Below are 25476 nucleotides of genomic sequence, written 5' to 3' on the forward strand. Positions count from 1 at the left end.
AGATGGCCTTGGCTGCTTGGCGCAGATGGATGAGTGGGTTTCCATGAGAAACCAAGTGTGTTTGCACTGTCCATCTCCTCTCCCTAATTCCAAATCCAGCTGAGGAAAAAGGGAGGGTTTTAGGTTATCTCAATGGATGATGCTAGAGCTTATCAGTCTCATCAGCTGGGGCAGTTTTGATGGCCATGGCCAGCATGGTCCATGCTGAGCAGCCACCTGCCCAGGAGCTCATCTGCACCAAAGCAGTCCTGAAAGTCACCAGGGGCTTCAGGACCTGAGCAACAGGAGGACATCCTACCCTCTACAAGAATTATATATACAAAGAATTACAAGGAGCCTGGGCATCTCTTCACACTTTGGGTGTCCCCATGCCACAGGAGAGTTCCCACAAACAGTGGTTTTTAGTTAAAAAGAGCCTGAGGAGCTCAGAGAACTGCACAGAGGGTTCAGTGCCATGAGGGTTCCAGCCAGAGACCCTGCAGGGGTGATAGGGAGAGCAAAGTAGTGCAATGTGAAAGCCTTGTCTGCAAAAACCCTTCACAAAATCAGGTCTGGGTCTGGCAGTCGTCACCTGGAGGGGAAGAGCAATGGGTGCTCTGTTCTGAGGGGTGCAGGGAGCTTGTCCCAGGAAACCCATGGAAAGTCCTGGTCACTCTTCTGGAAATGCAGGGAACTCAGTCAGGGCTGTCCTGGTCTCCCACCAGCTTTCTTCAAGTGGTGCAGCTGCTGATTTTATCAAACTTACCCCAGTGTAAATAAGACATAAGCAGGACCTGGTGATTATGCTAGAAGTCCTAATTGTTTTTGTCTTCACCCGAAAGTGTCTTCACTTTCTTATGCTCCTGCTGTTTGCTGGATGACATTTTTTAGAGAAAATAATATATATATTATGTAAGTAATTTCAGGGCACATGACAACCTAAAGGTTCTGAGCCTTCCTGCAGTATTTATTTGAGGCTTTGCATTGCTCTGTTGTGTTTTGGTGTTTCTTAGTTAAGAGGTGAGAATAACACCTCCCTTCACAAGGTATTGATATGCTCAAATTTGATTTAGTTAACGAGCCCTTACCTGGAGCTCAATTTATCCATGGATTCTGATGAGGGTGAGTGAGATTTCACCTGTGGCTGTCAAGAACTTCTAGAGGGTTAAGGAACACACAAAACCCCATCCTTTCTTGCCTCCTAAATCCAGCTGGAGCCTTTCCTGTAACACTCCAGGGAAATCACAAGATTTTTGATTTAACCTGACTTTACAGTTGTTCCAGAGGTGGGGAGTGGAAGAGAAATGGATGCAGGACTGAAAGAGTGGGGGTTTCCAAGTGGGCACTGGCTGTTAGGTGGTGATCTGTGGCAACCCAGGAAATTCCTCTGGCTGCCCTGGAGGATGTGAGACCCTGCCCAGGGGGCTCAGAGACCTTGGCACAGAGCCCCAGACCCCTGTGCCTTTGATTTGGCCCTTGGAAAAAACAATTACCAACCTTATATGAAGAATTACAAGTCAGGAAAGTTTAAGTAGAATGATAGTGAATTTATCATGGGGTGAAAAATAGACTTTTGGGGTTTTTAGAGTGGGGGTTCAGGGGGCAAGATGGAGGGATCTGGGCATGTCCAGCCTTTCTCCTTCTTCTTCTTGGCCTCCATCTTCTGCTGTGATGTTGGCACTTTTATATTGGTTTAGAGTAGAAGCTCACTGTATAGCATAGGTGATAGGTATTGGGAAGTAATTGTAAACATTGTACAGGTAGTTTTTAGTATAAAAAGATAACACCACCCTGGGGGCAGGCAGAGTGCCTCTGACTGTCTTGCTGAGTGGACCTCGGCAGGGCAGGAGGAAGAATTTTATAGATAAGGTACCATAAACAACCTTGAGACTGAGAACTGAAGAGCTCTGACTCCTTCTTTGACTGCTGGGCTGGGAAAAGAGACTTTCTGACACATCTTGGTGTCACTCTGAGCAGTGAGAGATTCCGAGAGTGATCCCCACTGCTTTGCTCTCCTGGGGCACCTCCTCACCAGAGCTTCCCATCAGGGCAGGAGCAGAGCAGGGCAGGGCAGGCTGGTTTTGGGATGATTTTGGGATGGACAATGAGGCTGCAGTAACCTGGGGACACCCTCTTGCACACACAGCCCTTCCTGAATTTCTTCTTGGTCACCCTTATGCTTTCCTTTCTAGGAAACTTGAAATGCTGAGCAGTGCTAGATTGGCAGGAGGGAAAACACCTGGAGAGGGGCCAAGCTGTTTATCAAGGGACTGAAATAAAGATTTGGGAATTTATCTTTAGATGATATTATTTTAAAAAGAAAAACAAACAAAACAAGGCCATGCTTTTTGTTTCAGCTAAGCATAAAAGGCTTTTGCTGACCACATTGGTTTGAGGTTTTCATGTTGATCCTAAAATCACCCTGAGGTAAAATTTCTCTCTTTCACTTTCTGCTTTGGCACAGGACTGGTGAAAAGGGAAAGTGTTAGCAGTTTCCTTGTTCAGAAATAAAGGTCAACAGAATAAGTCATACAAAAATCCTCCAATAAGTTACGAGGATAAAAGCTCCCTCTGATGCTGTCACACAGAGTTGTCACCACAGCTCTGGCTTCTGCTCATTTCAAACTTTGCTTTTGTACATTCTAAGTGTAAATCACTCTGATTTGGTACAAATATTTCAAACTGCTTTAGTTTAAGGTGCATTTCTTTAAATAGTCAGGCATCCCCAAAATTAGGTGGCTTGTTTTTAGTGCTGTGCTCTATTATAGCCACATCCAATTTCATTAAATATTTGTGCTGATGCATTACTGGGTCCATTGCTCGTGGTGTGGCTTGGCCACCTTTTTCTGCTTGAAAAAGTTTGAAGTGTACAAGGAAAATTAAACCTGTCCTGGTTCCCAAAAATGGTCTTTAAAAACGCTGCTATGCTTAAGCCCATCTTCACATAATCGTTTTGACATAGTTCAAAACTGTAGGCAGTGAGAAGAAAATATCTCTGTTATGCATCCTCATTTACATCTAAATTACTGGATAGTATATTTGTCTCTATAGAATTTAGCTAATCCAAAGGAGGAACTTTTCCAATTCATCAGGGGGCAACAGAAGTAATCTTTTCCTGCTGGAGGTGCCTATGTTTAACTCCATTGTGATTTCTCATCTGGATCCTAGGTAGACTCCTTGCATAACCGTGGGGACTGCTGTTATTTTATGCTTAATTTCTATAGAAATATAAGTACAATGAGAAGCTGTGCCTGTGTGTGTTCTCTCAGAGATGATAATAGCCTTTCTGCTGCCTGCTTGTCCAGTTCCTGGAATTGTTTCTGTCTCACAGCGCAAAAGCTGCCAGTTCCTTGTGTGACTATCAGCCATCTCTGTTCTAAAATAAATAAAAATAGTATAAACCCAAACCCACACATAACTATTCTTTACGTATGGTAAAAGCTTATGACCTTCCTTAAGGAGCTTTAGTAATTTTAAGCAATTCACCTGGATGGAAACTTTCTTTCCTGGAAAAATTCTTCCTAGTAAGTGACAGAGTGGCTACGTGCTGGATTTACTTCTCTGATGGCAAATCTTTGCCCAGTGGCACTGCCTGCCACACACTGTGTCATCTGTGTCTGTGCTCTGTGCCTGGTGCCAGGGGGCTGACAGAAAACAGGGGCTTGGTTTAGTTAAATAAATTAAAATAAAATAGGAAAAATGAACCTGTGAATGTTTTTCTTTTGGGTTTCTACCACTTTGCACTTGTGAATAAAAGGTGGCTGTCAGGTAAAGGACTCTTGGGAATGAGGTTGTCTGATGACAAGTTACTGGTACATCCTATGGTTTAGGTCAGATAGGATGGGGAGAGGTTAGAGCTTAAAAAGAGTGAAATAAGCCACAGAGGTTTGAAATTTGAGGTTTTCTTATGGTTCATCAAGCTTGTGGTTTGGTTTTTTTCTCTTTTTCTTTGCTTTTCCTTTCTTTTTTTGTTTAAATTTATTCTACTTTAAAAAATGCCTCCCTCCTGTTTTTCTGTCTAGCTCTTTCTTTTTGGTACCATGTATTTGTTATGTATTCCAAACTGCTGTGAATGATTATGCAATTTTGTGGATGCTTTCTTCATTAATAAAACATTTGTTGTTTCATTGGTTTTTATTGGATGTTTTTGAGGTGAAGGAAATCAAGCAAACTAATGCATCTGAAACACCATTCCTGGTATTCCCTGGCTCCTAAGCCAAGGAGAGAGTGTTTTCTAGTTGTGCATGACTCTCTTTGAAGAGTTTCTGGTTATGACTTGCCCTTTGAGATGACTTGGTCAGTAACTCAATGGGCAATGAGCAGATTCTGTTGAGTTTTTCTTTAAAAGGACATTTTAGGGGGGAAGTAAAGGCCATTTTGGAGCACCACTGCTTTTCTGGCCCAGCTAATGTTTTAAGTTCTTGCTTTCAAAGTCTTTACTCTTCTCTGGCCTCGCAGTGATTGTTGTTTTTAACTGCAGTGCTTGAAGTGACCTGGGACCAGCATCCTGGTTATCATTGTCATTGTCAATCATGGCCAAACATCTTTGCCCATTGCTGGGGGTATGCCCTGCCCTGAGGAGGTCACAGTCCAGAAAGACAGCTCATAGAGCTTCAGCACCTTTGTTTCTTGCTTTTCTCGTGGAATTGCCTCTCTTGAAGAGTGTTTTTGGTAGAGAAATGGTGAAAAGGAGAGGTCCTGGGTCCCTGGGCACAAACAGCAGAGCTGTGGAGCTGCAGCTTTTGGCACAACTCAGTTGGCACCCAGATGCTGATCAGGGGGCTCAGGGCCATTTCAGACCCAAGTGATGAGAAGATCCAGAAGGCTGAATCTAATTCCTGTAGCTCACTTCTCATGGAGAAACCAAAGCAGCTACTACGACATCTTAATGAACCAGAGTTTCTCATCTTTGCAGGGATTTATTCTCATTTCCTGTTTCCCTGAGCTATAACACAAGAGCCATCAGGATATATCCATCTACACCTGTCTTGTTACACAATGTCTGGATGATTGAGGACCAGGGCAGGGGCTGTTAAACATTTATTTTGGGAAACTGAGGGTTTCAACCAGGAGGTCTGCGGCAGAGAATGATGTTAAACCTGGCTTTCCCAGGTTCTTGAACCTCAACCACTTTTCTTTCCACCTTTGTGAAATCTGGAGGAGTAAACCAAGTGGGATTTGTTTTCTATATGAATTGAGAGCTTGTAATAATAAAAGCCTTAACATCTTGCTCCTGTGAGCTGACAATATGAAGTGTTTCATGCAGTGTGTGTCTTCAGCTATACTGTATTTCTGTCTGACTTCAGAAACCCAAGCCTACAACAAGCATAAAACTAATTTAAAATGAGACATTAAACAAAGACAGTTTGGGAGTTCTGTTTTTCTGGTATTTGATTTCTTTGGGATTTTTTTTTTTATTCTTTTCCTTGAGAAACATGAGAACAAGGGTTAGGTTATTTATTTTTTCCTGAGAAAAAGAAAGCTAAATCTCTCCCCTAATTATGGAGCTTCAGAATCCGTAACACCAAAGATCACCACAATGACAATATGTTCCTGAGATTTGGCAGTGTTTCAGAACAAGGAAAAACATGTGTTGGGGAGTCATTTTGCTTGGTATGATATCAGAGGTCTGCAACAGAGCTGTTACCCATGCCCTTTTCCTTTTCTAGCTGTATAATTAAATACTTAACACATTTCAGAAATAATGGATTAATTAATGTAATTAAGCAGGCCTTCTTTCACAAGCAAAGAGGATGGGAAAGCAGCACTGCTATTCCTCTGGCATGGCAAGCCTTCCTTTATTTTCACCCACAGCTTACATGAAGGTGAAGGGCAGAACAAATTCTCCAAAATTGCTCAAAGTGCCATTTTCAAAACTATGCCCCACCAGCAGGCCTTTAACACAAAATCAGTGAGCTTTAAACTCCTCAGATGACAAAATTAATGCTTAGGGAGTTTTGAAATTTTTACCCAAGTGTCTGCCTTGGATTTACTGCGCTGATCCAGTGTGTTCCTTTGAACAGACCTCCCCCTCGGACGAGGCGAGCAAGAAACAGCTTTTAATGCCCCACCGGCCCTCAGTGGACCACTCAGAGGAGCCCTTTCAGAGGCAGAGGGCAGTGAGTGCTGTCAGCATCATCACCAGTGCCCTGGAAGGTAAGAGACATCCTCAGTTTCCCAGCTCAAAATTATCTCTGTGTTAAAAGGCAGGAAAAAAGTGACACAAAATGCCCTAATATGGTTTTGAAAGAAGGCACTAAGGGTTGTTATTTCAACCCCTATAACAGTGGCAGCACAACCCTTATTTTACCAATGGACCTGTAAAAATACAGAGAAAATGCCATACAATCAGAATTGGAGCTGTAAGATTTAAGATTTTGTGCTGTCGTGGTGTTAGATGGGCACAGGGCTCGCTGGAGTGAAGGGTAGCAGAGCACCAGCCTGGTTTTGGGTGACTGACTGTACATGTGCTGCTGCCTCATCTCTCTGGGGCTGATGGAAAGTCTGGCACGTGCAGAACCTCCAGATTGTCAGGGAGGAAAGTCTCAGAGTCTCTAAGTCTCTCACAACAGGGACACTGCACTGTGGTGTGTGTTGGAGTCCCACCACATCCTTTGAGGATGCTCAAAGGATGCTTTAGCCACACAAATATTTCTCAACAACTTTTTCCACTTCTCGTGAGCTGCATGAGGATTTTCCTCCTCTGGGTTTCCACAGGCAGGAACTTTGCATGTTCCTCTTGCAAATTTATTGACAAAAGGACAACTCAGAGCAAGACCCCCACATTCCCAATCTTTTGACTTGTAGCATGAAAGGGATTCCTACAATTTCTCATGTCTCCTACAAAAACAGGGATGAGAGAGGAGGTAGCACCAAAGAGCACAGAAAATGTCAGCCAAGAGCACAGCAGCAAGGGAAATTGTGGATTCTCCTGCAGCCTAATTCTCTGTGTGACTGATGGACAGGGACTCACAGACAGGACCTGGACATTGCCCAGTGTGAAACCTCAAAGCCCTTCCTCATCCTCACTTTTTTACTCTCCCCATGATTATATTCAGCAGTATTGTGGCCAGAAGATATATTTGTGTTTTAATGAATAAAGAGCTGTGTTCTAAATAGGGAAATAATTGCTTTGGTGTATTCCAGTGTTTAATGTACTCTGCAAAGGTTTTATTTGTTTTCTGTGGGGTTTTTAGCAATTAGCTTTGTGACTGATTTGTTCTTTGTAATGTGTTAAGAGTGCCTAAAAGGTTTGGACTTCTGGAGTTCTTGTTTATTTAATGGTATTTTTCTATTCCTTTATACCACAGAGATAGAGAAGTCTAGGATATCCAGTCTAGGATAACTCAGAGGACATGGCACTCAGGAATGTGCTTTAGTGGTGAACTTGGCAGTCAAGGGATAACAGCTGGAATCTTAAATGTCTTTTCCAACCTAAATGATTCTATGATTCTATGTAGAAGAATCCTTATTAAACATTTCCTAACTCCCAGACTTTGATTAGTCATTGAAATTGAATACTTATTAACAGGGAATGTCAGATCAGAATAAAATGTATGACAGGATTTAACCATATTCATGGCTGTAAGATTTGTGCCAAACCTTGAAACAGCCAGAGCAGAAATCCCTTCCCCTTTACTTATTTGGTGTCTGCTCTTCGCTCTTGGGCAGTCAACAACTGTCTGTTTTTTCCAGACATTACAAAGCCTTGCAGACAAGAAAGGACCTATTTCTGTTTAAATTTAAAAATAAGAGGAAAACCATCACAATGCTGGTTGTATTTTTCTGATCATTTTTAACAGTAGCAGAAGAAACAGAGGCTAATTTTACTTTTTCTTTTGCAGATATTAGAAAAAAATTAAATATTCTGTGTTTTCCAAATATCGTATTTACTGGGAAAGGATGTGGATTATTAATTGGTTTAAACCATTTTAATGCCACATCACTGCCAAAAGACAACAGTCATACCCTCCTCCTTCCCTGTGTTCCTGCACTTTGTGTGATTGGTTTTCAGATAGACCAGCAAGCAGGACCAGCTCACCCAGAAGGTCTAGGAGCACAAAACGTGGCAAAAGGACAGAGAAATAACATGTGGATGAGGCTGAAGGGGGTGAAACAAAATCTTTTAGCAAAAACCTGGACTTAAAGGGGTTACGTTGTGAAGAATATGGTCTAGATTTACCTGGAAAATTAGATCCTTAAGGAATTGACTGCCCTAAACCTCTTATTACTTTCAGAGGCAAATTAAAAAAAAAATAATAATTGAAATCCATGGTTCTCAAATAATTTTAGGGTTTACCTGTAAACCCTCTCTTTGGAGGCTGGAAAGAGTAATTTCTTGGGAGCAATTTGATTTCCCAAAGATCTCAGAGCAGTGTAGATGTGTGTGCAAAATCTGTGCAGGTAGGACACCATAGGGAGGGCATTTTGAAAGCTTTATGGAAGATACCTAATAGCACACTTCTGTTGTCCTTTGAAGAAGAGTGGATAAAGAATCAGACAATCTGAGGAAAAATTACCCAAGATCAGCAAATCCAACCTTTGACTGAATATTCCCATGCCACCAAACCATATTGCAAAATGCCACGTCCACTCAGTTTTTGAACATTTCCAGGGTTGGTGACTCCATCTGTGCTTAACCCCTCTTTCAGTAAAGAGGTTTTTTTCCCAATATCCAATCTGAAGCTCCCCTGGCACAGCTTGGGGCCATTTCCCCTTGTCCCAAATGCTTCCTGCCTTGGGAGAGGAGGCTGTTTATGAACTGATTGAAATAACAGCCTTGGCTGAAGTTTTCCTGTTATCAGTGCAGCTTCTAATTATATAGACTAAAACCATAATACAGCATTCCATGCCCATAAAGGAATCAGAAAAGGAAGGCATTAAGCAATTCTGCTGATCATTGTCATTTAGCCATTAACTGTCTCTTTTTTGGACTTTTCTTTTTTTCAGCATTTAACACAACTTATGAAGCTATTTCCGTTCTTGTGTGCATAGGTAAAATGAGCATGTAAAAGTGGTGTTACAGGCAATATTTTAAGAGCACCTTTAAAAAGCACATTTTTAGTAGCATTTTGAAACTGGCTTATGTGCTCCCTGATTTTGTCAGTGGGCTTTTCAGAAAAATCAGATATTGAATGCTGTATTGGATTGCACATCAAGGACAGAAACTCTGTTGACAACTACTGTGATAGTCTCGTTCTCAAGTACTTAAATAAGCTTTAAATATTGGATTTAAGCTCTTTCATCTCTTATCTGCTTTTAAAGGTATTACTTAAGGTACTTTGAAAATGTGAGCAGGGAATGAAAATTAGATATTCCAATCTAAGCTAAATGAAGACAGTGTGTTCTTATCCATTTGAAATTGGCAAAACGGAAAACAGAGTAAGAATCCAAGCCTATATATAATACCAGACTTCACATATTTAGTGTGATTCTCACTTTTTGCCTGTGACACTTTTAAAAGGTTTTTGCTTTCAAAACAGGTCACTGTCTGCTAAGTGCAGGTCAACTGGATAAAACCCCAAAGTGTGTAATTTGCCAGCCTGTTAGGACAGGAATATTTTTATCTTTGAAAAAAGTTTGGGGTAATTTGTGGGCCTTCCTCTGTGTAATGAGTAACTTTAAGAGTTCTCTTGTCGTATAACTCAGTGTGAATTGACTGTGACTTTGCTGCTTGTGACTTAGAGCTTGAGGAATCGCACCAGAAATGTCCTCCCTGCTGGAACCACTTTGCTGTTAAATTCCTCATTTGGGATTGCTGCCCACTCTGGCTTTTAATCAAGAAATTTGTCAAGTTTGTGGTCATGGACCCTTTCACTGACCTCACCATCACCCTGTGCATTGTGCTGAACACGCTCTTCATGGCCCTGGAGCACTACAAGATGACCAAGGAGTTTGAGCACATGCTCTACATTGGCAATTTGGTAAGTCAGCCTGAGCTTGAAGTGCCACCTGAGGGGTGAAATTTCCTGCTTTTTTAAAGTTTTGGCCATGGGAATGTCCCACTTTGATAACTGCCAGCATTGCTTTGCCTTTGTCAAGCAAGTCTCTCCTTCTGAAGAGAATTGAATGAGGAAAAAATATCTATTTTTATCAAGCTAACATATTCTGATGTTATTAGTAACCATTAAAGCCATGGTTTTGGGCTGTTCCTGATAGATATCTGTTTAAGGAAATGAGATAAGAGAAAGGTTAATGAGCTTTATTCAGGTTTTCTGGCAAAGCACCCAAAAGGCAGAAGTTCTTGGTGACTAATAGTGACTTTTATGTTAAAACAGAAACATAAAGAAAAAAAGCAAGGCAAGATCTTGGAGGGAAGTGGAGTTGTGTTTGATCATGGGTTGATATCTATGCTGGAAGGCGTTGTTGTGCATCTTCTACATGAGCTGGGTCATATGAAATCCCCGGGGCAGAGGGGACAGGGAGCAAAGCGCAGCCAGTGCTTTGAGGGAAAATTTAATGTGCAAACCAGAGCAGGTGGGTGTAGAGATACAAAGCAAGCAGAGACCACACTTGTCCCAAGAAAAGCAGAGGGACAGTCCACAATCCAGCTGCAGGGACAGCAGAAAAGCCTTTCCAAGGGCAATGAGATACAATTTGTGACCCATGTAGCCACTAAAACTCTGCAGTTACAACAAAATGGAGTCTTTTTCTTTATTCATCTTTCTCTGAGTTATGTTTAAAAGTTGCTATGTGTTACTGCTTTCAAACTTAATGTTTAGAATCCTTTTAATTGTAGAAGAGTCTGAATTAGAAAAGGCACAGCCACCTAGCTATGGCATGGTGGGATTGCCCCTAAAATGTAGTGGCAGCAGCAGAGATATCCTACAGGAACAAAAGTGCTCTGAGGAATCTGGAAGGTGGATGCTGCTAAGTTTGCATTTGAAGAGCTCACAGCAGAGGTTAAAAAGCCCTTTATTTCTGTAAAAACAGAGGCTGCAGTATCTCAAAGCTGGATTAATGTCACCTAATTTTAGGTATTTACAGTGTAGGAGCCTGTGCCAGTTTGTCTCTTTAAAGTCAGTGGAAAGTGATGAATAGTTTCAATCCCCTTTAATGTGATGGTGTAGTGACATTTACTTTTGGATAAGGTGAGCAGTGGCCTGTAGGGCTGTGACTGCAGTAGCCATTGACCACAGTGGGAGCACACAGAGACACTGCAGGTGTGGGACCTGCCTTTAGTGAGAAGTTTCTCATTTTGGCACATTTGGGTAGGTAGTTGCAATAACCAGGCCTTTTGTATCAGTCCTAGAATATGGGATATAACATATAGATTTTTTTCTTTACCCTGGTCCTTGTTATTTCCAGCTCTGGCCTTCCATGGGTTGAGGTTATTCCCCCTAGGCTGTGGGACCTGTCTCCAGCTTTTCAGCTGATGTGTCTTGGCAAATCTCCCTCTGTTGTTGTGCTAAGCAGAAACCTGTTTGGGTCTCTCTTGCTCCAAAGCCATGCTCCTGCCCTCTGCAGAAAGCAGTAGATAAGGACAGCTTGGAAATCATCTTACAGGACAGTACCCAGCTGCACTTTGCAGCCAACATTCCTTCTTGCTGCTCAACAATTTGTGGCCTTCTAAGATGACTTGAAAAAATTCCTTTGCGTCCATCAGAGCAGGTGGCAAAGCCTCCACTTCCCTCTCTGGCACTTGGGATAGTCAAGGTGCCTGCTCCTCACTCTGCTTTTGGCAGATCAGCCTCCCCCTTTGCAGACCACAGGCAGTGAAACTTTAGCCCTTGGCTCCCCTCCTGCCAGCACAGCTCCTGTAGACCTGCCAGGGCTGAGCAGGGCTGTGCCAGGTGCCATCAGGAAATTAGACACTCAGGAGAGACAGGGATTTTTGCAAACAGGGGAATTTTGCAGAGAGACACCTTTTTTTTTTTTTTTTTTTTTTTTTTTTTTTTTTTTTTTAATTTTATTTTTTTGATTTTTCCTTTTCCAGAGAGTGAAATTTTACAAAGCAAATTTTGCCAAATTTTGACGGAAAAAAAAAAAGGGAAGAAAAATCTCACTGTGTGTTTCTTAGCACTGCCTAGAGCTATTTCTCTTCCTTGTGCTGAAGTGTAAAGTAAGCAAAAGAGCCTGCCTGCATCTTTTGTAGCAGGCTGATGGCTCGGGGCTCCCCTTCTCCTGAGATCCCAGCCTGGGTCTGTGAGAGCCCAGCCTGCCTCAGCTCACCCTCACCAGCTTTACAAAACCCCGGCATAACTGGATTAATTGTGAGCAGAGCAGGTCAGGGAAAGGTAACTCCATTTCGTGGAAGATTTTGCAAAGTCATTTGTAATGAAAACTGACATTTTTTGCAATTCCCTGTGAAAGGGAAGGGAGTCCCAGCTCCAGGGCAGGCTGCCAGGTGGCTGCATCCCCTGAGCTGCAGACTGGCAGCCCCCCCTCTGCCCCCACACTGGCTGGCTGGCTGTCTTCCCGTTACATCTAACCCTCTTTGAGTGATTATGCTAGCATTAAACAGGGGAAATATTAAACAGGGCAGGTCTTTGGCTCTTTTTTTTTGCCTTTTTTTTTTTTTTTTTTTTTTACTCTGAGCAAATGTTTCTGAGAGAAATGAAAGAGTAAAAAATGGAATATGGATTTGCTTCCTCTGGATCTGCCAGTCACTGGGGCTCTCCTGCTGGGATTTTCCATCTCCTTCATTCAGCATCTTCCAGGCCCCTTTAGCTCATCCCTTACAGGAATGAACATTTTCAAACGTGATCACAAGGCCAGCCAAGCACGTGTACAGAGTTCATCCACCCACACTGTGCCACCACTAAAAAAATGAGTGGAGAGAGCAAGAACTCCCTCAATTTCTCTTTTCCTTTAGAAGCTGAGGCACCATTATGCAACATTAAAGCCTAAATGGCTGGAACGACAGATAAAAGGGTTTTCTGTTTGTTTTGTGTGTTTTTTTTTTTTTAAGACAAAGTGCTCCACATCAGCAGTGTCATATTTAGCACCAGTGGGATGTTAAGCTGCTTGTTTTCTCTCCAGCCTTTACCACAAGAAGCACCCAGCCCCTTGTGCAGGTGCTGTGTGGAATTTGTGGCTGGTACATAAAACACACACACATGCAATTCCTGATGCCTCCAGGAAGGCTCAGACATTTTGCTGCCTTGCTGTGACATTTCCTTCTCAGAAGGCTATTGATTAAAATGATTCAGGCAAAGAAAGTGATCCTCCTGAGTCATTTTCTCAGCAAGAGGGTTGCATAATGTGTGCGGCGTGGTCTAGTAGGTTTTTAAGGCAGTCCCCTGGATAGAATTTCACAGACATCCACTTTTGTCTTGCTCTCTGTCCCAGGAAAAATTTGAGCATTATGGTGGGAATCTTTGGTATCTCTAACCCCTGTGACTCACAAGTTCTTTGCTAATTAGAAATGTGAGACAGGTTGTTTGTTGTGTTCTTGGTATGAGGTGGTGATGGGAAGTTGCTCTATTGCTGCAATCCAAGATATCATTTTCCTGAGGGGAAACAGAAGATTTTCCATAATGAATTGTGTAAAATGGCCACTTGGAACAATTAATTCCTGAAGAATTACAGAGCAAAGCCAAGCACTCCTCAAATTCAGGCTATGATAATTTATTTTTATTTTTTAATATCATAATGGTATGATTTTACTCCTTCCCTTTCACGTCTTAGTGGGTGTCTCATCTCTGTTGCTCAGAGTTGGTCAGTTTTCCTGGGTTAATGTTGCAAATATTCAATTTCTTGGAAGAAAAACATGTCTCCTTGACTGTATATTAGTGATACATGACCTCTGGATTTCCCCCTCTATTTTGACCAACAAAGTGCATTGCTGTTGATTGCTTTACAGAAAACCATGTATTTTAATTTTAAAGATATCAATTTCTGCAAATGTATCTATTTCTATTTCAGAAATTCCAGAATTTTCCAGAAACACAAAGCTCTGGGCAGCTTGTACTACGATGTGACATTAAAATAAAACATTATATGACAAACTTGGTGCCCACATTTTGTCATTTTAAGTTGATTGTAGCATTGCACTATGCATTTAAAACATTACTTAGGCAGGACATGCAAAAGTACAAAATCTGATTCTCTGGGATGCTTCACAGGAATCTATTAAAAGTGAATTTGCTGTCAGCAGCCTTCCTTTCCCTGCTCCCTCTGCCTCATAGGTATATTTATATGTTGTTTTAAAGAAAAATGTTCCAATTAGAAGCTCCAACATATGACATTTGAACTGTGTCATAAATAACCAATGTGTTCCCAAGATGCAATGAGAAGAAAATTGCTGTGACTATTTGTAAAAAAAAAAAAAACAACAAAAACCAAACCCACCAAGACTCGAATTAGAGTTTCTAATCGTCTCTGCTGCCAGCAATAACCTCAGAATAACTGGAGGCGTGCATTGCCCTTCTATTGATAATAAGAACAAAATAAAAAGGGATTATACACCAGATACACTGCAACACAAATAGCCCACAACACTCTCCATTCACTTAGCTTTCTGCACTGAACATATAGATTTAACCTTTATAAAAGACACCTTTACACCTTTTTTTCTCCCTTTTTTCTGTTTACCACTGTGATTATTCAGATGATAGGAGATAGAAATGTATGTTCCAATCCAGATCCTGAAGTCAGATGTCATTACAATTTTACAGCAGTATCAGATATTATTGTGAAAAGACTAGACAAAATTGTAATAGAGATAAAGAGTCAGCCACAAAAAAGCAAGATTTTGTTTGAATGTGTGTGAATTTCTGATGGGTTTACTTGTGAGAGTGGAAACTCCACAACCAAGGAGTTGTGCTTAAAAGGTTAATTTGACTTCATGTTTTCTTTCTGCAGGTCTTCACTGGGATTTTTACAGCAGAAATGATCTTCAAAGTAATTGCCCTTGACCCCTACTACTATTTCCAACAGGGCTGGAATATTTTTGACAGCATAATTGTTATTCTAAGCCTGATGGAACTGGGTTTGTCTAGCATGGGAAACCTGTCTGTTTTACGCTCCTTTCGACTGGTAATGGTCTTATTTTGTTCTTAACCATCTTTTTTTAATTACATATAAACTCTGACATGAATGCAACATATTTTTTTAAAATGTATCTGCCTATAATTGCTGCAAGCTGGTGAACAGTATGTGACACTAATTACTGTGGGATAAATGGAATTGTTCCAGATTTACATCAGGGTAAATGAGAACATAATTTGATTCCTTCTAGCTGTGCCAGGTACTTGTAGCACACTTAAAATATTTGAATTCCAATTTGTAATAAAGATCTGCCATTTTATACCTGTGCACCTGTTAGCACAGACAGTAGAAAATTGATAGTCCAAGAAATGCAAGAGCTGATAACTTGTTGTTTTAGGAGCTGTTATTCCTAAATTATGTTATAAACATGCCACTGTTCTTTTAGATGTTGTCAAAAGAAAATGTCTTTGAATTATTCAGAGAGGGATTTCTTTTTTTTCTAGAACTGATCAGCATAACACAGCATCTGTCTTTCACGGGAACTCCTGAGCTGTCAGCTCCTTTGTTAAGCAGGGGACAGTGGTGTTCTATTAATGAGAGACTGGCAACATTCTGGAACAGAAAAGTACTTTCCTTGCCAGCCTGACATTTGTGTTGCACTTCATGTACCAGGATGTCCATGCTAATTATTCTGGCCATGATATGGCTTCATAATTTTTAAGATCAGGAAAACAAGCCCTTATGGTTACATTTACCGGAAGAAAATGATTTTTTTTCCACCCAAAATTCTCTGCATTGCTCAAAAACGTAAATTTTCCATCACTGTCCTAAGTGTCTCCCTCCAGGTTTTTTGGAGCAATCCTGCTTCAGTAGGGCTTAATTTAGACCTTCAGCTGAAAACACAGCACAAGGGCTAGGCACCATTTACACCCCCTAAAATAGGTCTTAAGTGGGCTGTGGGCTGTGCACAGACCGCGGGATCCTCGGCACAGAGGTGATTTTCACCCTGGGAGCTAACAGCTATTAACATCTGACTGAGACTTGCGCTGAAGCACAGAGGAATTCCTTCTCTCATTGTGGGACCAAGCCTGAAATCCCTCCCTCCAGATGCCTGCCAGGATGTTTATTTTGAGGAGGAAAAGCAGCACAAAAGGAAATACTAAGAAAGAGATGTCATTCTTCCATCCTTTCCCCACCAGTGGGGGAATGTGCCATTGAAACCATGTCTATCTAACAGGGCAGGGCATAGCTCAGGAAAGCTTAATTCTCATCTGAGAAGCCCAAGTGATGTTTTATTAATAGAAGTAATGAGGTTAACAGGAAGTATGGCTAAAATCACCTTGTACCACACGCACTGCGGCATTTAACATCTTTCACGTTTTACTCACCTGAATAATTCATTGGCTGAAATGGCTGATGCTCCTGTGAGCTGACACTGTTGTTTATGTTCTGTTCACAGCTGAGAGTCTTCAAGTTGGCAAAGTCCTGGCCGACCTTAAACACGCTCATTAAAATCATTGGAAACTCAGTGGGTGCCCTGGGTAACCTCACCCTCGTGCTGGCCATCATCGTCTTCATCTTTGCCGTGGTAGGGATGCAGCTTTTTGGGAAGAGCTACCTGGACAATGTGAAGAAGATAAGCACCACTGGCAACCTGCCACGGTGGCACATGAATGATTTCTTCCACTCGTTCCTCATCATCTTCCGAATTTTGTGTGGAGAGTGGATCGAGACCATGTGGGACTGCATGGAAGTAGCTGGGCAGCCACTGTGCCTTCTCGTCTTCTTGTTGGTCATGGTGATAGGAAACCTGGTGGTGAGTTCTCAAGATGTTTTGGTTATTTTTTTCTTCCTTTCCTGTTGGGCATGTGCAAATGTACCGTTTTTTAATCCAGAAATGGCAAATATCACGTTGCTCTACAATTTCAATTCAATGAACCAGGTTGTCACCAAGACAGATTTGCTCCTATCCCAAAGCTGCATTACTAGTTGTCTAGTTGGAAATGAGAACTTTCTGGGTTTTTTCCAGAAGAGCAGATGTTTTACTAGAAGAAAGGCACATGAGTTGATCACAGTGATTTTATATTTTATGCTGTTCATGGGGCTGAAGGCTTTCCTCATCTCTTTTCTGTACAGGTGTGAGTATCACCTCACCTATTCCTGTTTTGGAATATTTATTTTTCCTCTCACTTTTATATATTCATATTTATATTTCCCTTCACTTCTGGCCTAGAACACACAAACCATACCACAGCAGTGTCTTTGAGAGGAATTTTGAATGTCTTTAGCCTGCATGTTTTAGGAAGCTCCAGGTTTTGTTTACAGTAATGTCACTGGCTCACTTGCTGGTTTTTTAATAGACTATCCCATAAGCATGGCTTACACAAGCTCTGAACCTATTAAGACTGAATTATATTTCCCTGTTGACATCTTAAGGAGCGCTTTGCTGGCTTTCAATCTTTGAGAAAATGTTTTGCCTGTTCAGCTTACAGAGCATCTTTGACATTGTGGCTCTAATGGCCTTACTGTTTATGTAGTGAGTTATTTAATAGTAGATGCTGCTTTAAAAAAAAAAAAAAAAAAAAAAAAGATTTTTTTTTTGCTACCAATTGCTTTTAGTCGTTGTTTTGCTTTTAAGTACCCAATGTTTTGGTAATCGGCTGCTGGGGTAGAAAAGTTCTTGAAAGAGATTGTAGAAAAGCAAAGTGTGTTGCTTTGCTCACATTAACTTAAATTTTAACAGTTATTTCCACATGAAAATGTTGATTGCAAGAGCAAAGTATATTTTTGAAGGTTTTTTACAATAAAAGTCAAAAGACTAAACTTTAATTACTCATAAAGTGAGAAATTTACATTTTTTTCTATGACTTACAATTTCTATGATTTTTTAAAATTAAATTTGATTAGAGGAGCAGGGGAAGAATATTACTTTATTTAGGAAAAAACATTATTTATCATATCTTTTAGGAGAGTTTAGCCTGAGATCTAGAAAGTTAATTTCCCCCTGCCACTAAGCAATGTGTTCTGTGTGTGATGATGAAAGCTGGAAATAATATGTGTTAAATTCTGGGGAAAATGTTAACATTTGAAATATTAATAGCTTATTAAAAGATGTGAATTAGCAACATCTGATACCCTTAGATATTAACACTCATTAATGTGCACAAGTTCTGCTAAGTATGAAATCTGTCTCAGCAGAGACTGCATTAACATTATCTACGTATATTTAACCTTCAGTGCTCAAAAAAAAAGAAAGACTGTCCCAGATGTAAAACCAGATATTGAAAAACTCTGTCTGCATGGAGAAGCTGAAGTTATTGGTCAACTGGAAGAGAAAATTGCTAGCTTTACTCTTTTCAGCCAACAGTTCTGTAAGGATGTGGCCAAGACTGATAAAGAGGAATAATTCTTGTGTTTGGCTTTCTCATAGAAAAAAAAAGAAGGAAATCATTTATAAGCAAAATAACAGCAGTTTATGAATCATGAGACTCATTCAGTGCCAACATGGAGATTTCATGACGTTGATTAGCAGGTAGAGAGGAGGTCATCTTACACCTCTGGCATCAGAAAAATTGTTGCTTTCTTCAGTGTGAGTGGATTGAAGTCACCAACTCACTCTCATAACATCATCAGGCACAAAAGTTCTGTTAGCTTAAAAGCACCATGAGCCCTTTCAAATAAAAATACTCATGTGCAAAAACTTTAACCTGTAACTCCATTGCCACCTGTGCCAGCAAGGAAAAACTTGCTGAGATCCTTTTTCCTCCTCTGAGTTTCAGGAGTCAGTTCTGATAAAGAATATTTTCCTGAGGCTTTCTCTCATTTGGACTCTAAATTCTTCCATTGTACCTGGAGGCATGGAGAAAATCTTGGTGTAGCATATCTGTACATGCATCTAAATTAAATAGTTTTACCTGTCACATCTGCCTTATGGTGATGTCTGGGGTTGCTTTCCCAACTGCAAGGCTGAGGATTATGGAGCAAACTTGCACCTGAACTCCTGTAAAGTCTGAAAACTGGTGCTGAAATTGTTACAGCCACTGCAATTCTGTGGTATATTCAGTGATTGGATTGCAGCCTCACTAACATGAAAATTCAAAAGAATGGTGAAAGGAAAGCCAGGAAATTCAGTAAGTGCCCTGGGCAACATTGTGTTATAAAGCAGTCCAGTTGTTGAAAGGAATTTTAGTATATCCTTAGACTTTGAATAGTATTCATATATCCTGAAAATGTCTGGGACAATTTGTGTGCAATGCCACATGAGACTATATTTAAGGCTGGTCAGCTGGTAAGTGAATCATCTTCAAGGAACTAAACTTTACAATATAGTTGGAAAACTATGTGCAGTGTAACTGCCTTTTGCACAATAAAGCTGTGCTGCTACTGCCAGGTGGCATTTTAGAGTCATTGAGGCTGCTTTAGAAGGTAAAGCCAAACCAGACAGATCATAAGAATTTTTTCCTCATTTGTGAGAGAGCTTCTGAAATAGCTAAGTGAATAATTACGCTTTTTGTTAAGTTTTCAAAAGGGCTTCACGTGTTTTTAATGTATATTTATGTTACTGAGGTAGGCAAAGAAAGTCACCAAGACAGCAATTATTGAGATGATGAAGGAGAATTAGGGACAGGAGGCAGGTCCTGGTGCCCCCTGCTCTGGCCAGAGTCAATGTGACACCAGCCACTTCTTGGGGCACAGCTGTGTGTGCTGGGTGCTGTGGTGGTGTTTGAGGGTCCCCAGGATGAGGGAAGAGATGAGAATCTCGCCTCCATGTTTCAGAAGGTTGATTTATTATTTTATGATATACGTTATATTAAAAGCAAATGATATATTAGGAGTATACTGAAGAGAAGAGAAAGGAGACATCAGAAGGCTAACAAAGAATGAATAATAAAATCTTGTGACTGAGCAGAGTCCTGACACAGCTGGACCTGTGGTTGGTCATTAAGTAGAAACAATCCACATGGAACCAATCAAAGATGCACCTGTTGGCAAGGACCCTTCAGACTACATTCCAAGCAATCAGATAATTATTGTTTACATTTCGCTTCTGAGGCCTCTCAGCTTCTCAGGAGAAAAATCCTAGCGAAAGGATTTTTCAGAAAATATGTCTGTGGCATATGTCTGCTAAAAACGTGCATGAATAAAAGTGAACCTTCATCATGAGCAGGACAACCTCCCAGGCTCACTGGGTGTGTGTGACACGCTGGCCAAGCCACACTTTTACCCTCTGGTGGCCACCAGGATGAAGGATGGATCCTGCCAGCCCCTCCTGAGGTGCCACCAAGGGAGGGACAGCCTGAAATGCACTCGCTGCTGGGCTGCATGAGCCCAAAAGCGTCCCTTGGTGTTCAATCCACAGAGCTGCAGTGCAGTAACTGGCCCTCAGGGCTGAGTTCTGGGCTGCTGTTGTGTCACCTCTGTCCCATTCACACATCCCACTTCATCCATGGCACATCCAGCCCTGTTCCCCAACCCACCACAAGCTGGCAAATCACTGCTGCATTTCCCTGGTGGATCTTGCATTGCTGGAGTCACAAACACGTAAACATACATGGACTGTAACCACAAAACTGATACCTTAAGAATTTTCCTTAAAAGCAGAATATCAGAATGGAATTCCTCCTTTAGGATCAGTCCCAGCCTTTCTCTTTTTTTTTCCCTGCTGTCCATTCACTCAGGAAAATATTGATGACATTTTTTGAGAACACTAAGGTAGAAAGCACCACCAATTTCTAGGGTATCACACTACCCTGTAGAAAGGATTGCATAACCATTATTGAATTAATGCATGATGCATGGAATTATGAAATACAAAGTGTAAGGTCATGCACTCAGCCCTGTTTAAATATTTATGTTATGATCCAGTAGCTTACCAGCAGAAAATGTTTGAGAGTATATGGATCAGTCACTGTGAACATCTGCATCTGAAATAATTTCATGGAGGTGCCTTTATAGTCAGATCTGGCTAATGGGGTCTGTGAAGTCATAAAATGTCTTACAACCCAAAAAAATCGAAATTTTTCTGGCTAAATAGCCCCTAAAATTACCTATTTTTGTCCCTGCCATCCTGGGAAGCAAACAGCTGTAGAAATCCCCATGTGGCTTGATATGTTGATCCAAGAGGACCTTCTGGTCCTGTTTTTTCCTATGGTAATTTCAGTGCCTGGCAGCAGAACTGCTCAGCAGGGTTTGGATGAGATTTTAAGTGACCACTTTGGTTAAACTCAGTGGAAACTTTTCTCTGTCAAATGCGCCTGAAACCTGTCTTTCTCTTCTGCTTCCACATCTCAGGAAACATTTATGGATGTTTTTTCTGTTATAATTTGGCCCATGAGACAGACAGAAATATGGAAATGTCACATTCTTAGGTGGAAGAGGTTTGTGCCTGCCTGCCTATGTGCCTTTTCTACAATTCCACGTAGGAACGGATCCTTGAGGAGGTGTTCTGGGAAAGTCCCACTAAACCTCCATCAGGTTAAAATCAGGATTTTCAAACTGGTCAGACACCAACAGAGCCTCATTAGGAGTCATTCACCACCATTTCCCTCTTGAACAGACAAAATCTGTTGATAAAATGCCTTACCAGAGCTGTTCTGACAGACACACAGTTCTGCAGCTGGGCAAGAAAGAAAAATCAAGTCACAGGGTTTTGAGCAGCCTGGTCTAGTGGAAGGTTCGGTGCCCATGGCAGAGGGGTTGAAAATAGGTGATTTTTAAGGTCCCTTCCAATCCAAAGCAGGAGATGATTCTATGAATGGGAGCAATGCAAAACTTGGTGCGTCCACTTCATCCTGTTCTTTTACAAGAATCTGACCATGTCTGAACATTGTCCTGAGCACCACCAATGCAACCTGGATGGGAATAATGGCCTAGAAGGAGGAGAAAGGCAAGAAAGATGAAGGGTCATTAAGCATAGATTCTGGCCTGACAGATGTTCAAGAGAGAGATTTGGAGAAATGGCTGCAGCTTTATGTGAAGCTTAATATATGAGAAGAAATTCACATCAATTCTCTGTCCTGAATAACTTTCCTAAATAACAGACCCTAAGCAATATAAGGTGTCACTGGGTCCCTTGTGTTTATCTAATACTTTTTTTTTGTTTGTTTTGTTTGCCAAAGTTGCCTTTATTTCAACGTTTAGAGTGAAGAAAACAGATAAAAAAACCCACAAAAGATGCAGCTGTAATGTGTAGTGCTTAAATGTGTGAGACAGGGCTGGTATTTGGATTGCATGGTCTTCAACACAGGGGCTTTGTTTCTGTATAAACCCTTTTCTAGAATTAATTACTGAGTGTCACTAATTGAGCACCACAATCTCTAACTGAAGAACATAAGACTGAGTCTATGTGGCCACCTGTGAAGGAGAAGTGGTAGAAGAAGGAGAACTGTGAAGGAGAACTGATGATTCCCTTTGGGACTCCATCAGCTGGCTGGGAGCTGCACAGGTCTATCCCAGCTGGAATATTGTGATCAGTGCAGAGTATGAAGAAGTTTAATAACATAGATTGAGGTGTTCTTTTGCATTTGCCCTCAGTGCCAGAAAATATCCCTGAACACATTTAATTTATTAGTGTAGGAGTATCCATAAAGTCCTGTCTCACTCAATGCTGATGCTTCTCCATCACTGCAAATTTCTCAGCAGATCACGTCTGGGCTTGAAAGAGGCTTATGGTAATGTCAGATTTTCTCTTTGTTTAAATGAAATGGGTACAGAGAACTATCATTATCCCTTGTGGTAAAACCAGAAGTAATAGCAAAATAGCATCTTACAGGCCTGGGTAAAAATGGATTACAATTTTACATTTCAGGAGCTCAGACAACCAAAGCATATTAGGATGGTGGTCTTCAGATGGAGATTTGTATTTCTGCCTGACATGATAGGGCTGTCACTGAGGGAAGATACATCAAAACCCCAATGCTTTTAAAAGACAGGAAGCATTAAACCAGGGAATTTCAAGACTATAAAACTTTTTAAAGGGTGATGAAGGGTTGTTTTACCCCAAAAAGTACAAGGCCTCTTTAATTCAGACAACCTTTGTGAATAAATGAATGCAAATGGAACTCTGATGACATAGTATAGCACTTTTCCAGCTATCTCCTTATTTTCTTTTCAAGTTATATACAAATATAGAATACCAAAGCCCCATTTTTGTGGGTTTTACTGTCTATCCCTAGAGAAATGTTTAACTCAAGGGCTCCAGCAAGACTTGCTGCCCTGAATCAAGTAATTATTTTTGCATTTAATGACAAACATGACTTACTCATGGGGGCCACTGAAGACATCCACTGTGTGAATAAAGGTTAATCTCCTTGGAGGAATATGAAGTATTTGTATTGAATCTAATTATTAATATAAATGAAATGCAGTTATAAAATATTGTGTGCCTTCTAATTGCAAACCTAACTAGGTTAGATCTGCTTGCTGGAAATTAAAGCAGGTTTGGCAAGAAGGTATGACAGCCAAAATTGCAACATTTAGGGTTAAGATTTTTAATTTTTGAATCACAGTAGAGGTCTGCAGTGTCCTCAAGCTTTACATGTTGTGCTTCTGCCTCTAAACACACACGCTCCTTGGGGTCTATTGGTTTTACTTCTTGCACAATGGAAGGAAGACGGGATAAGTTGAAACTATGTGAAACCTGTGGAAAAACAGCTTTTTGCAAGGAGCAGGGAAGCCACAGGAGATCTGAAGAGAGTTCAGGTTGTCCCAAGTCTCACACTGACACTCCCTTCCCTCCCCTCTCTCTGCACCCCATTGCTCACGTCCTGGATGCTGCTGTTCACCTCAGCTGCTCTTTCAGCAGCTCCCAACATTCTGGAAATGTGCATTTGTGTTTTGGTTACATCAGCTGAGAGGGCCAGCAGATAAACAGGCAGGAATAGGCACGTCAGGAGCAGTCATCGTCAGGACAGACAAAATCCGCAAAGCAGCGAGCGGGGGGCACGTGGGGCGCCAGGGAGGAGGAGGATTGATCAGAAAGCTGCAGGAGCCATAATGAGAGCTGGGAAATACTGGCAACAAGGAGGGTTTGAGGGCCCACAAGAAGCCAGGGAGCCCAAGGGATCATTAGTGAGGAGTGGAAGTGTCGTTTGAGTCTGTCTCGTCAGCTCGGGCGCTTATGTAAGGGAGGCGAGTTCCCTTTGCCGAGTCACATGTGGCTCTGCAGGAGAGCAGCCCAGAATCCATCAATAAGCTCAGCTGGGGATACGGAGAAAGTGGTGTCAGAACAACTGCCAGCATGTCGCTGCTGTCCTTCTGGCTCCTACTCATTTGGCAGAGGGAATATTTGGTGTGATGCTGCAGAGCTCAAACCTCCGAGGGAAACAGATAAACCCCAGCACATTCCCAGCTTCTCCCTCCATCATTTCCATGCCAGCTACCTGTGTGTCCCAAAGCAATTTCAGCTATTTGTATTCCCCGTTATCCAGCCTTTCTTGAGAAGCGCCTGGGAAGCAGAGCTCTCAGGTAGTCGATGCTTTTTGGGCAAGCATCTGGCTATGTCTGCTTAAGTATTAAACACCCTCAGGGTTAAAGAAATGTCCACCAGAAACAGATGGCATCATCTGATGCTTCAAAAAAATAAATCCTGACACCAACCATCAATCATTCCAGTTGCCTGTGATGGCTCCTAGAAGAGATGGAAAGCTCCATCCTCTTGTGGGTTACTTGAAATACAAAGCTTTTGCCTGACAAAATAACTGCTACCATTCCACATCTCTTCATCTTTCTGAAACTCCACTCATCTGTGTCTTACTGTGTTAAACTTTAAATTCAATAAACTGGCTTTAAAACCTGTATGATTTATTAGTACCCACATAAATAACTATAATTTATTTTATTGGGTGGATATATCCCACCCCCATGTGTAACACCAGATGCTGGTGCTAAAAAGTCTGGGGAAATCAATCTCACTGTATTTATGATGAGCCATCAAAGACTGCTGGGTTTCCAAAATGCCATTCTATGGTAGATTGGGTGGAGTCTATTCAAATCTTGGAGGTTTAGGGCTGCTTCCCCCAGATATGTGAGGGAAATACACCTGAAAATAAATAGGAGGAGTGACTACTTTCAAAACCTTCTTCTAAAAAGTAATCTGCTTCTTTCTGTCACTTCAGATTTGTGAGAGTCTGCTACAGGCTCAGTTGTTTCTTCTGAAGAGTTGAGTCTTGGCACTTGGTGACTAAATCTGAGCTGGCATCTTAGGGGGACAAGTGTGTTTTCAAGGTATTACATGGTATTTGTGTTGAATACATACTAAAATCTGGCAATTTTTTCCCTGCAATATTCATCCACAGAAAGGTAGATATTTGAAAACACAGCTAGCTCAAATCCCAGTAGGAGCTGGCATACAGAAGAGGAGTGAGCTTTTGCTTCTGATGAAGCTCAAAGAAGGCTAAAAACAAAAAGTGGACTAAAGCTTTTTTTTTTTTTTTTTAATTTGTTGGTGACATAAGGAATTCCCAAAGCAATAATCCAAAGCAGATTCATTAGTGGACTGTGACAGGTTTTGGCATTTGGTGCAGATTTTTATCAGTAGAATTATAAATATTGCTTCTTGATCTATAA

General features: G+C 41.3%; 1 protein-coding gene across 4 annotated transcripts in view; it reads left to right on the forward strand.

The window, feature by feature from the left end:
- Window positions 1-25476, forward strand: part of LOC132085279 (sodium channel protein type 5 subunit alpha-like) — a 178663-nt gene that overhangs the window by 62025 nt on the left and 91162 nt on the right. For 3 of the 4 annotated variants that reach the window (XM_059490670.1, XM_059490677.1, XM_059490662.1), the window contains exons 12-15: window positions 6003-6135; window positions 9664-9902; window positions 14785-14958; window positions 16370-16726. In XM_059490670.1, coding sequence (XP_059346653.1) covers window positions 6003-6135; window positions 9664-9902; window positions 14785-14958; window positions 16370-16726 — 903 coding nt within the window. Of the gene's footprint in view, window positions 1-643; window positions 649-5486; window positions 5593-6002; window positions 6136-9663; window positions 9903-14784; window positions 14959-16369; window positions 16727-25476 lie in introns of all 4 variants that reach the window. The other variant, XM_059490655.1, reaches the window with a different exon arrangement.

Source organism: Ammospiza nelsoni, chromosome 1 (assembly GCF_027579445.1).
Source record: "Ammospiza nelsoni isolate bAmmNel1 chromosome 1, bAmmNel1.pri, whole genome shotgun sequence".
NCBI classification, from domain to species: Eukaryota; Metazoa; Chordata; class Aves; order Passeriformes; family Passerellidae; genus Ammospiza; species Ammospiza nelsoni.